Source organism: Filicampus tigris, chromosome 3, assembly GCF_054856515.1.
Source record: "Filicampus tigris isolate MCC_2025a chromosome 3, RoL_Ftig_1.0, whole genome shotgun sequence".
Taxonomy (NCBI): domain Eukaryota; kingdom Metazoa; phylum Chordata; class Actinopteri; order Syngnathiformes; family Syngnathidae; genus Filicampus; species Filicampus tigris.
The window spans coordinates 12,256,503-12,269,535 of NC_141219.1; the positions used below are offsets into that span (position 1 = coordinate 12,256,503).

At 41.3% G+C, this 13,033-nt stretch overlaps 1 protein-coding gene and 1 long non-coding RNA gene across 4 annotated transcripts in view; one reads left to right on the forward strand and one right to left on the reverse strand.

Moving 5' to 3' along the window:
* The window catches only part of mafa (MAF bZIP transcription factor a), a 77,208-nt gene extending 74,739 nt beyond the window's left edge, over positions 1 to 2,469 (reverse strand). For both annotated transcript variants that reach the window (XR_015086292.1, XM_086026719.1), the window contains exon 1: positions 934 to 2,469. Coding sequence is in view for 1 of the 2 variants with exons in the window: in XM_086026719.1 (XP_085882845.1) it covers positions 934 to 1,955 (1,022 nt within the window). In the remaining variant the exon portion in view is untranslated. The remainder of the gene's footprint in view (positions 1 to 933) is intronic.
* Positions 1 to 13,033, forward strand: part of LOC147149930 (uncharacterized) — a 408,789-nt gene that overhangs the window by 172,838 nt on the left and 222,918 nt on the right. The gene's annotated exons all lie outside the window — the stretch shown is intronic.

The window sequence follows — 13,033 nt, forward strand, 5'->3', positions numbered from 1 at the left end:
GTCTATTCAACTTAAATTTATAAAACTTTGTACTTATATTACACTTTCATCTTTATGTCAAATGCAGAGGAATAATATTAAATAACAGTTTAAAAAAAACGATTTCCGACACCCCTGAACCATGAACCATGCAGGATCCACTTCCGTCATATTCATTGCACCCTAAAGACCTTGGGTGGTGGTGCACTTCAACACAGCTGAAACGCCATCGCACTGTACACAGGTGGGAAGTCCTGTCACTTTTTTGTACAGCTGTCCCAAAAAAGTGAGGAGGCATAAATGAAAAATATGAATGCCATGCTGGAGTCACCTCCTAAAATAATACAAATTTGAAAAAAAAAAGGACATAGCACAGAGAAATAAAACAGCATTTAAAAAAAGAAAATACATGTCCAGCATGCTGAATAGTTCAATAACTCTTTGAAAAAACAATGAATACATAAAGTCTCTTAAGAAGCAAATGCATGAAATGGCTGGCAATCCTCCAAGTTTGGAAAACAAAACAAAACAAAAGAAATACATGAATGCACTTTAACAAGTATCTGCACACTGTTTCGAACTTAAAAAAACAAACAAAAAAAACCATGTCAAAGGGCGAGTTAAAGTACATGCATGCACTTGCTGAACTAAGTTGGATCCAAATCAGACACTGCAAATCTAATGAGGGTTGAGAACTAGTGACAAAATTGGTCATTTATAATAGAAAAGTAGACTAGGTGAGAGTTCTGTCAACTCAAACACATCGCTCCACGTATAAACCAACAACCTGTTTAAAATTTGGAAGATGGGGGGGGGGACAAAATAGTTCTTTTCAGGCATATGCGCCAAATGGGGAAAGGTGTAAAAAAGTTCAAACAGAAACGTTTAAAGCCGGGCTGAGTAACTCGTCAAATCTTTTTTTTTTTTTTTTCGCGCGAATATGTGCAGACTCACATGAAAAACTCCGGAGATGAAGGGTTGTTGTCGCTGCTCGAGCCACTTTCTCTGAAGCCGTTGCCGATGAGCTTCTCATACTTTTCTTTGTACGCGTCCCTCTCCCGGACCAGCCTGGAGATCTCCTGCTTGAGGTGCTCCACTTGCTGCACCAGTTGCGTCTTCTCGCCCTCCAGGACGTGCCGCTGCTGGACGCGCTTGAAGCGACACGACTGCGCGTAGCCTCGGTTCTTGAGGGTCCTCCTCTTCTGCTTGAGCCGGATCACTTCTTCCTTGCTGACCCCCCGCAACTGCCGGTTGAGCTCCCGCACGGACATGGTGACCAGCTGCTCGTCTGAGAAGCGGTCGTCCAGGCGCATGTGCGGGTGGTGATTTGTCCCGGAGACGCCGTTGGACTGGACGCCCGGCGCCTGGTGGTGGTGGTGACCGCCACCTCCGCCTCCGCCGCCCCCTCCTCCTCCTCCCCCGGCCCCGCTGTGGTTGTGGTGGTGATGGTGGTGGTGGTGCTGAGCCCCGTTCTGAGCGGCGGCCGCAGCGATGACCGCCGACACTACCGCCGCGGCGGAGCCCATCTCCTCCCCGGCCATGGCGCCTCCCGGGCCGGCTGCGCCTGCGAACTGTTGGCCTCTGGCGTAGCCATCGAACGACTGGAGCTGGTGGCTGCTGTTGATGAGCGCCTCGACTGCGTCCTCGGGGCTGAAGCCCAGCGCCTCTGGATTGAGCTGCTGTTGGTAACCGGACATCCAGTAGAAGTCCTCTATGTGTGTCTTCTGCTCGCTCCCCGAGCCCGGACTGGGCGCCGAGAAGCTCGGGGAAGGGGGCACAGAGCTGCAGGGCGTGCTCATCGGCGTGGAAGACAAGGATCCCCCGGCGATGAGGCGGCTGCACTGGCTGATGGTGCGATCGGGCTCGACCGGCTCCTTTTTCACTTCAAACTTCATCAGATCGAAGTCATTAACATATTCCATGGCCAGGGGACTGGTGGGCAGGTCGGAGTTGCTCATTGCCAGCTCTGATGCCATCCTCTTGCTGCTGCTGCTGCTGCTCACAGTCCTCCAGACGGGCTGAAGAGCAGCCGTCGCGCCGGGCTGGTTGACGAGAACGTGAGCCACTTTGAGAGAGTTTGTAGAAAGCGTTACAAACAAGAGTTTCTTTGCGTCCTGGTTCGGACTACTTTGGCCGTCGCTCGGAGGAGGCTGTCGCGCACACACACCGGCCGGGTGTCGCGCACACGAGGAGCGGAGTCCCTTCTCGGCGCGCGCGTTGTATTTCAAACATTTAACACAACTTTTCACGCTCCTTTTCTCACGGAGACATCGCCACCCGAAGCAGCCGGCTGCAAGCGAGCGAGCGAGGGCTGGACACGGGAGCGATTTTTTGAGGCAGGCATCACACAGCAGTTGAGTTTAAGAGCTTTGGAGCTCACATGACGTCAGGCTGCAAGTGGGAAATTGTCTCGGACGAGGAGCCAATGGGGTCGCACACTCCGATACCTAATTAGCATATTAGTCGACTGCAGAAACCAAACTTTTTTTCTCCTCCCGTGTCAACTGTCAAATGCCGTCAGCTGACACTCAGCTGCAAGCCGAATCTCCCAACTCTTTTCTCCACTCATGTTTGCATGAATGACAGTTGTCTCACTTATCTCAGTGGAAATACATGCTGTTGATTCATTTCCATTTCTTAGTCTTATTTCTGAACCGATGGATCACTTTTAATTAACTTCCATATGCATATAAGGCTACTGTGTATTATTTGATTGTTGTCAATTAGTAACTTGTAAGCTACAGTAAATGCATACATTTCTGAATATATTTTACAATGTTGGCATTAATGACATCTTTGAACATAATAGCCTACATGACCTAGAAGCACCGGTTGTATTGTTCACGTTGAAGAAAATGAGTGAAAAAAGCAAAAACGGTTAACTCAAGAGCAGCTTCATGCGCTTGTGTACCAGTATAAAACTCAACACTGCCACCTTTTGGACATACCGGGGATTAAAATCTTCCAATCAAAGTCTCTCAGATAATCATCAAATAAAAAAAAGTATAGTAAAAGGTTTATCTTACAACGTTTGTCGTTTCTCAATGCAAAATCCATATTTAGTTATATACTATGCATACACTTTTGTATTATTGGACAGTCTAAGATGAATATGTTGTTGTGCATGAACATGAACCCAGTGTTCCATCCAAACTGATATCATGTCCCACTGCCATAAACTGGCTTTATCTAAGCACTGGCTCGTCGTGTTGCAGAGCGGTCGTATAATCTGCTCACTTTCATTGCACTTTATCTCAGTTCAGAGGTCTCCTACTTTGACTTGACTTGTGTACAACACAGCCATACGACTTCTTTACAATATGTGACACTGGTTACCTTCTCACCCCTATGTCCTTTGCCTTTAATTGATCATTATACACACGTGGACAAAGTTGTCAAGGGAAGTGAAATGTGTAGGTCATGCGGGTCTTCCAACACAATAGCGACACAAACACAGCTAAATAAGTAACAAGAATGGCTAAGAACAAAACCTTGAACTATTTCCAGAGAGTCCTGTAAATACATAAGTCCAATAAATACTATTATGTGAAAGAAGCTGAAACATTTAGTTTGGAGAAGGTACTCAATTATCACACCTGAGAAGGTTACAGCACTTAATGATTAGTGTGCCAAAATACCTGTCAAGACATGCTAAAAGCCTCACTGAGACTTACAGAAATGATTTGATCGCAGTGATTACCTCAAAAGATTGTGGAGTGAAATATTGAGTTCAGGGTATTCTTTTTTTTTTTCCAGGCCTGCTTCATGAGTTTAAGACAGACCACTGGACCACAAAAAATAAAACAATTCCTGATTTACATTGGTTTAGTTTCAATAATTTATACTTATTACTTTGGCCAGTTTCAAGTTGCTTTAGTTATGTTTTTCTTTCATTCAAAGACAGGTACTGCACCAACAATTTTGCCCAGACGTTATAAAACAAGCTTTTTATGTCTTTTTTTGTTGTTGTTGTTGAAGTTATTCTATCAGTTGGGAGGTACGGCAACCCTTAACTGGCTTTGTCTTATTAATATCGTACGCTTATTTCAGTGGAGCTAAGTCTTAACTTGGTTGGTATTAAATACACTGGCGTGGTGCTCTATCTTGTGCAAGGAATTTAAGTATAACGTCCGATAAAGTTCCTCCTCCATAATGTTCATTCTCACGCAGTAACAGGACCAGGAAGGCACCGCATTCATGTGGAATTTAGTGCCGTTTGCATGAGTTCCCCATTGTGTGCGCCATAATGGCAAAAATGCAATAAACGGCGGGCACAAGGTGCATTCAGTAAAAATGCTATAAGAGAGGGGAACTGACTGACAGAGCTTTCAAATTGCTATTTCTTTACGATGGAAGAGACGCCTTATTTGTCACCCCCTCACTATTGTAGCCATTTGTATTTTAGAATATTTCACTGACTTTTGTTTCTTTAAGTAGTTAAGCAAGCTACCTACTGCTCTTTCGACATTAGGAAACGTTTTCACTACTTTTACTTACATTGTATGAACACATTTGTCTCTGTCTTTGTTTGTTTTTCAGTGCATAATGCATGTTTCTAAATGTCAAAATCCAGTCATTAACATGAGGTTGGTATTTATTTAAATACTGTATACAATTTGATGTTCATCCAAAGTAGTAGTAGTTATTGTTTGGCCTTTACTGGCCAAAGTTTGAAGTCTATTAATTTGGCTGAACCTGTTAAATCCGTGCAAGCCAATAGCTTTCCAAGACAATTCAAGTTTATTTCTTAGTCCTTAAACATTATACATTCTTCCTCCCTTGTTTGTGACATATGACTACATTTTGATTACTGTATACGGTATACTGTTTCAATGTTTTTCACCAAATGTCCATGAATTCATAATTTTAGCTTCCATACCTAATATATAAGTAAAATAACTGTCATTTTTCTATGGACCAAAAATAAATGTTCTAGTTACAACATCCACAATAGAAGAGAAAGAGATGAATACCATTCATACCATTATACCCATTCAGTAAATGTACAAATTAGACCACACAATGCACAATACTCAGTTAGTTTATGGTCAATACAAGTTCAATTTTAAGGTGTCGTTTATACTGTATATTGCATTAAATCAACAGATGCTATGCATCATCTCAACAATGTCATATTGATCATGATGAAGAAAACTTGGAAATATGGCATTGTTATTGAAGGGAAAACCTGTGCGCGTAACAATTTTTTTTATTCTAACATTTCCCATTTTTGCCCTCTTGAGTTTATCTTTATTAATGCATTTATTTTGTAAATAGGATTCCTTCACTTGTAAAGTTTGGCACCTTGCTTTTCATTAGCAGGTCAGCACTGAAGTTAATCAAGAATGGGTGCAGACATAACTGCTGTTTGTTTGTTTGCTCGTCAATACAGCACTCTGAGTTTTGGATTAGAACGCGATCTCCAATAGAAGCCTATTGTTTCTATTTCCACTCAGTTGCCCTGTCATCTGTTTGGGCTTACCTGCACAGCAGTGGACCGTTCCCTGGGGTACGACCACAGTAGAGCGAGACTAATATACAAACGAAGGGAGAGCTCATTAGTCATGACAGAAGAAAGTGGCGGACCTAAATTAGCTGCTTTTGTGTGGCTGAAGTTATTGATGATGCCGGGCGAGTGAGATGTGCATGGAGAGGAGAGGAATGGTATCATACCACTAAATCCGTACAATGTGAAAGAAAAATAGATTTAACATTGTAATAGTATGTACAGTAGTAACGTCTCATGCTGTTTCCATCTGTGATATTCAAGTACCTCTGAAACCATAGCAACCACATTAAATAGGAGAACATTACTAAAGCACTTCACAATTTACCCCTCCAATGGCCTCATTAATGTACTCTGTCATTGTTTTCACAAGCATTTTTTGTCACTTATTCCAGAAAAAAAACATGCAAAATATTAAAAGCATCTACAAAGTGAAATTAGGAAAAAAAAACTCAAAACAAAAGGAATTAAAGCCTGTTTAATGGTACACACTTTTGTCTAAAGAATGGTGTTTTCACAAATGTGCTGTGTTGTGACTTCTAAATCACATGAACTCTTTAAGCATTGTTTTTTAGTGATGAAAAAAATGAAAAGAGGTAAAGCTCGTTGCTTAAAAGTTTTGAATAGAAGTATTCTGCTTTGTTTTCTTTCTGACAGTAGCCACGTATGATTACAATTCCTGTCTTCTCAATTTCAGAGGAATGGGCAAAAAATGGACTACTGAATCATTAAGAATGTACCTTGTGTAGATTTGAAGAAAATGGAATGTACTTCATGGTGCACTGTGTTGCTTCAATCCCAACCAGTGTGCTGCCTAAGGAAGTCCAACATGATGTCAACTGTGGGCTGGTGAGCTACAGTCCATTTGCAGACTTCTGCTATCTCTGCCAGGGAATATTGCTGTATTAGCTCAGCCCAGCACTGGCATGGAAATAGGAGTTCATAACATTTGGAGAGCCTACCCCTTTAAAAATAATTTTAAAAACAATAAAACAAGTTAAGGGAATAAAGTTTACATTTGCGATCTGGCAAACATTCAAATGCCCATCGCACAATGCTAATTATGTAATACAGTTTTTATCCATTATGTGCGGATAATGTTTGCAGTGAATATAAAACTAATTTAATCACTATAACTGTGAAGGCTGTCACTGAAATGTGATTTTGAGCCCTGCACTCCTCCACAGTGTTCGATGCCAGACGTGAGTGAGTGGAGAGAGCATAGGTCACTGAGTTGTTTGTTGTATGACTCCTACTTTAGATGCGTGTATGTGTGTGTATGTCCAGACAGCTATCTAATCAGCTCCTTTGCATTCCCTCACTTTTGCATTCAGGCCTTAACATGAGCCCATTACAGTATCAGTTCTGAAGACAACCTGCGAGCTGATAATACCACAGCAAATATAAGATTGAACGTCACACAACTTTTGAAAAGTACACAAACGCTGTTGTGTTGTTGTGTATCTCTCAAGAAAGACACAACTTGCATGTCTGCCTGTACCAAGGATTGCTCCCTGCCCGTACAATTTCATCAGCAGTCGAGTGAGAACAACAAAGCTGCAATATTAATTTTCACCCGAGCAACAGAATGTGGGCACAGCCATGTCATAATGACCCTGATCCATTAGTTTGAGGCAGGGTGAGACTGTGGGGGGTTCAACAAAGGATAGAGCAGACAGAAAAGGCTCCAAGGAAAACAGATGCTGGACTCTGAAGTGAATTTTTGGATGGCCTCTCAGACACTGGTGGCAAGTATTTGGTCAGTGTTTGGCCTCTGTGTGACAGGAGGACTTTGTCTTTTGTCTTAAGATCTTCATGTCAAGGGAGCAGATCTGCAGTAACAAACTGTTTTGATGTTTAATGCTACACATGTATCCCCCTTACCCACGAGCAACTATGTAGTTGTTAATTTATTTGGTTGACGACAAATGTGGGCTGACCAGTCCAATCACGTGTTGAATAATCAAAGACGAGGAGTCAATACTGCACAAATTAGCCATAATTAGATTCAAATAAACACAAAGCATTGGTTTACTGTCATGTATAAGTTAATGTGTATGGAACATAATGATATATGAACTGTTGGATAGATTTCCAAGGTTATCACCTCAGGTGCTACGTGCTTTCACATGACCTACACTTACCAATAAGGCATTTGTGTGTGTGTGTGTGTGTTTTTTGTCACGTTTACCCACGTGTATCTGTCTTGTCTTTGTGCATTATTTTTTCCGTATTCATGTGTGTGTGCTAATGTTAAATCAAACCCATAGTGTGCATGTCATTCAATGATCACTCAATTGTAATAGGAGACATTTAAATTGATTTGGATTCCATTGTACTTGCAGGAAGCAACCAGCTGGAATATTTTTGTAGACAGAACAGGGGTGAGGAAATTGTTTATGTGCAACAATACAGAATTCGCACCCCGGAATTTGGCAGATTCAGATTCAGAATACATTATTATAAGGGCAATTCTGATTTACAGTCAACTCGGTACGATGGGAACAACAACCAAGGGAAATATATATGTGCAGTGGTACCTCTACTTACGAACGTCTCTAAATACGAAATTTTCAAGTTACGAAACGCCTCAACAGGAAAATATTGCCTCTAGTTACGAGAGAAATTTCAGGATACGGAAGGTAAAGGTATGGGCTGATACTCGCAGTATGGGCTGCTACTAGCAGTATGGGCTGAATTTTTGCTGATGAGCTTCAAGCCGCCAATATATATACCCATAGTCTCGTCACATCTAACCAATGAAATATCAGAACACGTCATAGTCGACCAATGAAACTGTCCAAGTCCACCCTTATACTAAATATTTATCAAGTATTTGCTGTTAGAGTGCTCATGCGTGAGGTAGGGGCCGGCAGCCTGAGAGAGAAATGCGTGTTTGTGTGAAGCGGTATGCGGCTGTGTAAGGAGCACTTGATAGCAAACAGAAGAATCTTGAGTCTAATGAGTATAGGGAACGATTGCCATAAATACAGCGCTCTTGCAGTGCGATCCCCGTCTTTCTTTTGTTTGTTTGGTGACTAACTCCACCCATCGACAGGCTCTATCCCCGGGGGACAGCAACTCCGGCCATGGAGCAACGTCCAAACATGTAACAAACGGGTTTCCAAAGGCTACACTGTGGTGTGATGAAGATGACTGTACAAACTGATTGATGGATTTGCCTCGTGTGACAACAAGAGAGACTTTTGGGACACTAAGGTGTAGAAGTTCTGGGACACTACTGTGTAACTAGCTGCATTCAATATTGTTTGGGGGAAAAGAATGTCTAGCGGTGTTTAAGGTAAATAACCATTTTTAAAAATCCATCTGTTTGACCTCTTTCTTTGTAAATATCCTGTGTTAAAATGTGAAGATTCGCGACTAATAATACAAAGCGGCCAAAGTGTGGTAAAATAGGCTGCTAGATGTGATAATGATGACGTTGTGGGTAGTATATGCCAGAGAGTGGAAATAAATAAAATAATGAGCTTTTGTGGTGCTTGTTGACATAATTCCCCCATGGAAAAAAAGAGTTCTGTGGACAGTGTTGTTTATGGGTGCCGTACTTCCGATTTATTTCCTTTTCTTTAAAGTGAATTGCAGTAAAGTCTTTTGCAACATTTGCCTCCTTTCCTGGCACCAAAGTAATATATTTTACAATGGCTGATCCGCACGGCATGGGACAATGTTGATGTTCCATCAACCTTTTCTTATTCATTTATATTTCATAATTTACATTAAAATATACTAAGCTAATAAACAAAATAGCATTATTAGACACTCAAGCAACAAGTAATAATTATTTTAGTCAATGACATCTTTGTCAGAACGCAACAGAGCGGAATCCGTCAAAAATGATGGCTCTCGTAGGTCTGATAATTTCAAAATTTTGGTTGTCCTACTGATAATCAGGTGTGCTTTGTCGTCCAGTAATCACGGTACATACACACATACAGTTAAGACTTTTTAACTTGTAAATAATGCCTTATGGTAATAAACCAACCACAAAAAACAGACATAGAGGCCTGGCGACTTATTCACTTGCACAATATGATGAAAACAGACACAAGAACTGTGACAAATATTCAGAGACAATAATGTTCAGTTTTGATTAGGGATTGATGCAATGGCGATTATAGCTTGAGGTCCATTAAGTGCCAATAAAGTGTTTTGAAAACGATTCGGATGCCTCTCTAAAATCAACAAGTGGCGGGTTCGTGTAGCAAGTTTAGCAATGGTACCTCCAGCGTGTGACAACATTTTAGTAAAATTGAGACTGACACTACGAACACTTGCAAAATATGAAAATCCATCCTCAAATATAACAAAAGCACAACAGCTATGAGCGCCCATCTGAAAATGCATTGCCGTATACCAGAGATGGGCATGCCGTCCCAAGGACGGAACGGTTCACCCGTCCTGGACGGACGCCCATTTTGGCGATAGGGAGAATGGAGAATGAGAAGGTTTTTTAAACAGGACAGACCAGGCAAGTGTTAAAGTGTCGGTCTGTATGATAAAAAAACATTCCGAGGTCCTTTGCTCTGGCCCAACTCGGTTGGCATTTATTTGAACATGCAGCTACTCACCGAAAATAACTTGTCACACATTTGGCTTCAACTGCCCATGACAGTGCAACATTGCCCCCTATTGGCATAACTGATAACGACATCATATCGTATTGTTAAAGCAAGGACACAAGTGGGTTCTCATCCGTTCCTGTAATCATCCCTAACCGGGTCAAGTACTGACTGACGTGCTGTGTTGGGTTCTTTTAAAAAGAAAGACCATTGTTCTCTTCTGCGATACCACGGAGCTGCCATTAACTGCCTACACAACACTTTAGAGTCCTTTTTTAAAATGTTTTATGTGCATTTCCTACAGTAACATTGTACTCACGGACATAGTCTGCCCTTTAGTGGTTCAAAACATCTAATGACATGAAAATGGCTTATCCGCTCTCCCAGCTTTAAAGGTAGAAAGAGGCAACAGCTCTCCCAGCTGTAGTGGTAGAAACGCGGATATGCGCTCCCGCCCCTTGATGGGTTAAGTAGCACAAGCAGTACTCCCTTTTATAGGTCTCTATATATGAAAGTGAAAAAGGTATTTATTTAAACTTTTTTTTGTTTGTCATAAGGAAAACTTATCAATTTGGAGGTTGTTCATTGCCTCATTGTGGCTAACCTTAGAGTCCATTGTACTAATGTCTGCTGAACAATTAACTCACAGACATGATATCTTTGGCTTTCATTCCCTAAATGCATTAATCACCGCTCACAGTCATTACACTGAATGGGACCACCTCTTCATTGTATTCAAAACAGTGTTTGTAGACCAATACAATACAATACCAATACAGGTGATTAACTTGGGAAAGATATACAGCATTTTTGGCGCCTTTTGACAGGAGTTACTGCCAAGAATCTTTTGCAGATTAGCTCGAAAAATTCACCTCTAAAGTCTGCTAGAGGTGGATATCTATGATGTGGTTCTGAACTCAATTAAGATTGTGCAGCTTTGGTGGACATCTGCGCCATAATTGGCAACATCACAATTTTGTTCACTGTGGTTTGATGCATTTGTTACATTATGTGGTATGAGATGGATTCCCCTTTGTGAACTGGTAACCTGCATGGCACCTATACTTGTGTGCATCCGCCTTACATTTGCACAAAGAAACGACAATCCCCACGCAAATGACGCAAGTGCGCTGAATCCAAGCCGGCGTAAATGCTCATTCGGAAATGCACATGCGCATGCCTGTATCTTAATGAGAGATTTTCTGACCTTTCTCTGAGCACCCCTGGAGAATATTGATGAATCCCCTTTTAAAAATAACTCTCGCCATGTAGGGTCATTAAATGATTTACAGTTATTTCACAAATGCATAATTATTGCATTTATTATGCTGGGAGTGTCCAGGGTTAGGACTGGACCAAGTAGTGCACAAACGCGTGAATAAAAGTTGATTTTCCCAATCAGAGCACAGTTTCACATGGCCACTATGAACCCTGAAACGTATAGTATATTATACAGTTACTGTTGCCTTAAACACAGAGAGGATTTAGCATTCAGCTCTAATCAACCCCCATAATATTTTGCAACTATAAAAATGTTATCCAATGTTATCCTTATTGCAGTTCTCGCAATGACATTTGAGACTTACATTGTTGTAGATGTTTTAATTTTATGAGGTGAACCTTTGCCCTGATGAAACGTGAGTAGATTGTCCTTTCTCAGATTACCTTCATCTAATCACCCTTAATCTACGAAGTAAAATTGTGATTTAAGTAATTACAATTAATGTCATATTTGGTCCAGTGGCATAAAGAGTAACAACCATGACGAAACAGCAGGGTTATGGAATTATCTTATTCAGAGACATCTGACCCGCAAATGTGCATCACCTCCATCTCTGTGCTGCCACTATAATTAGCATTATAAAGGCCCTTGTCGGTTTCAGTCCCACAGTCTGTATCTATCCCTGTTAATGATATCTTCTCCATTGTTACATTGGCTAAGATGGTAAAGTGTCATCCGATTGTGAGTGTGTACATGGCCCTTTAAAACCCTCCCGTGGGTAAAACACTGAGCGCCACATTGAGCATTAAAACCAGACTCAATTTACGAAGATGATTTTAATTAACTTGTTTGGAAATCATTTAATTACACTCTGAGCATAATTCAAGACATCTCTGAAGTGTTGAGTGAGTCCTAATGGAATGTGAAGAGGTAGGGAGAGAATTCAACAACAAACACATCGCCAAACCCAACGGCCCCCCAGCCTCAGTGCATCGACTTCATTGAGCAATCAAGTATGTTGCCACTCATCACAAGCTAACACTATTAGCTAATCTTTGCATTCATCCCATCTCAATGCACCTCTGCTTACTTTTTGACTTTGACATGAAAGTGTTTCAGACAGTATAATCAGGACATTGTTTGAAGTGGCAAGATTTTTGCCTGGCCTTGTTGCAGATTCATGGGCAGAGAAACCCGGTGTCGCCGCGTTATAATCTAACCCACGTGGTGACATCGCACCTTGGCAAATTTCATTGTGTCTTGTCTACGGACACATTTTTGGACAAACATTACTATGGATGTTTCAGGTTAGAAATTGTATATGAGCAATTATTCAGAATGTTTCAGAAACCAGAATTTTGACCTTAACCCGAATAGTGTCATCATGCAAACGTAGTCATTGATGACATTGGCTGGTCAATCAGCATTGTCGTCCACTTTAATAGGTGCTTAAATATCTTTAAAACCCGCACAATATTCAGTTGGCATCGCAGAGTTGTTTATTTTCCATATAGTACAACCAATTCATTAAGTGGTGATGACATGGATTATCAATCGGAAAACTACTGAATTGAGGCAATAGTTACAAGCAATTGTTCCTGCCAGGGCAGTGAAAAACATCTTAATTTGGAAACTTGTTTTTTTAAGGTGGGCCAAATATCCCTACCATCTCACACCTGCGGTACTGGCTATAATGGGAATCTTGCATTCACCCCTTTGCACCCCAGCTGTGTGTTGGAGACAAAG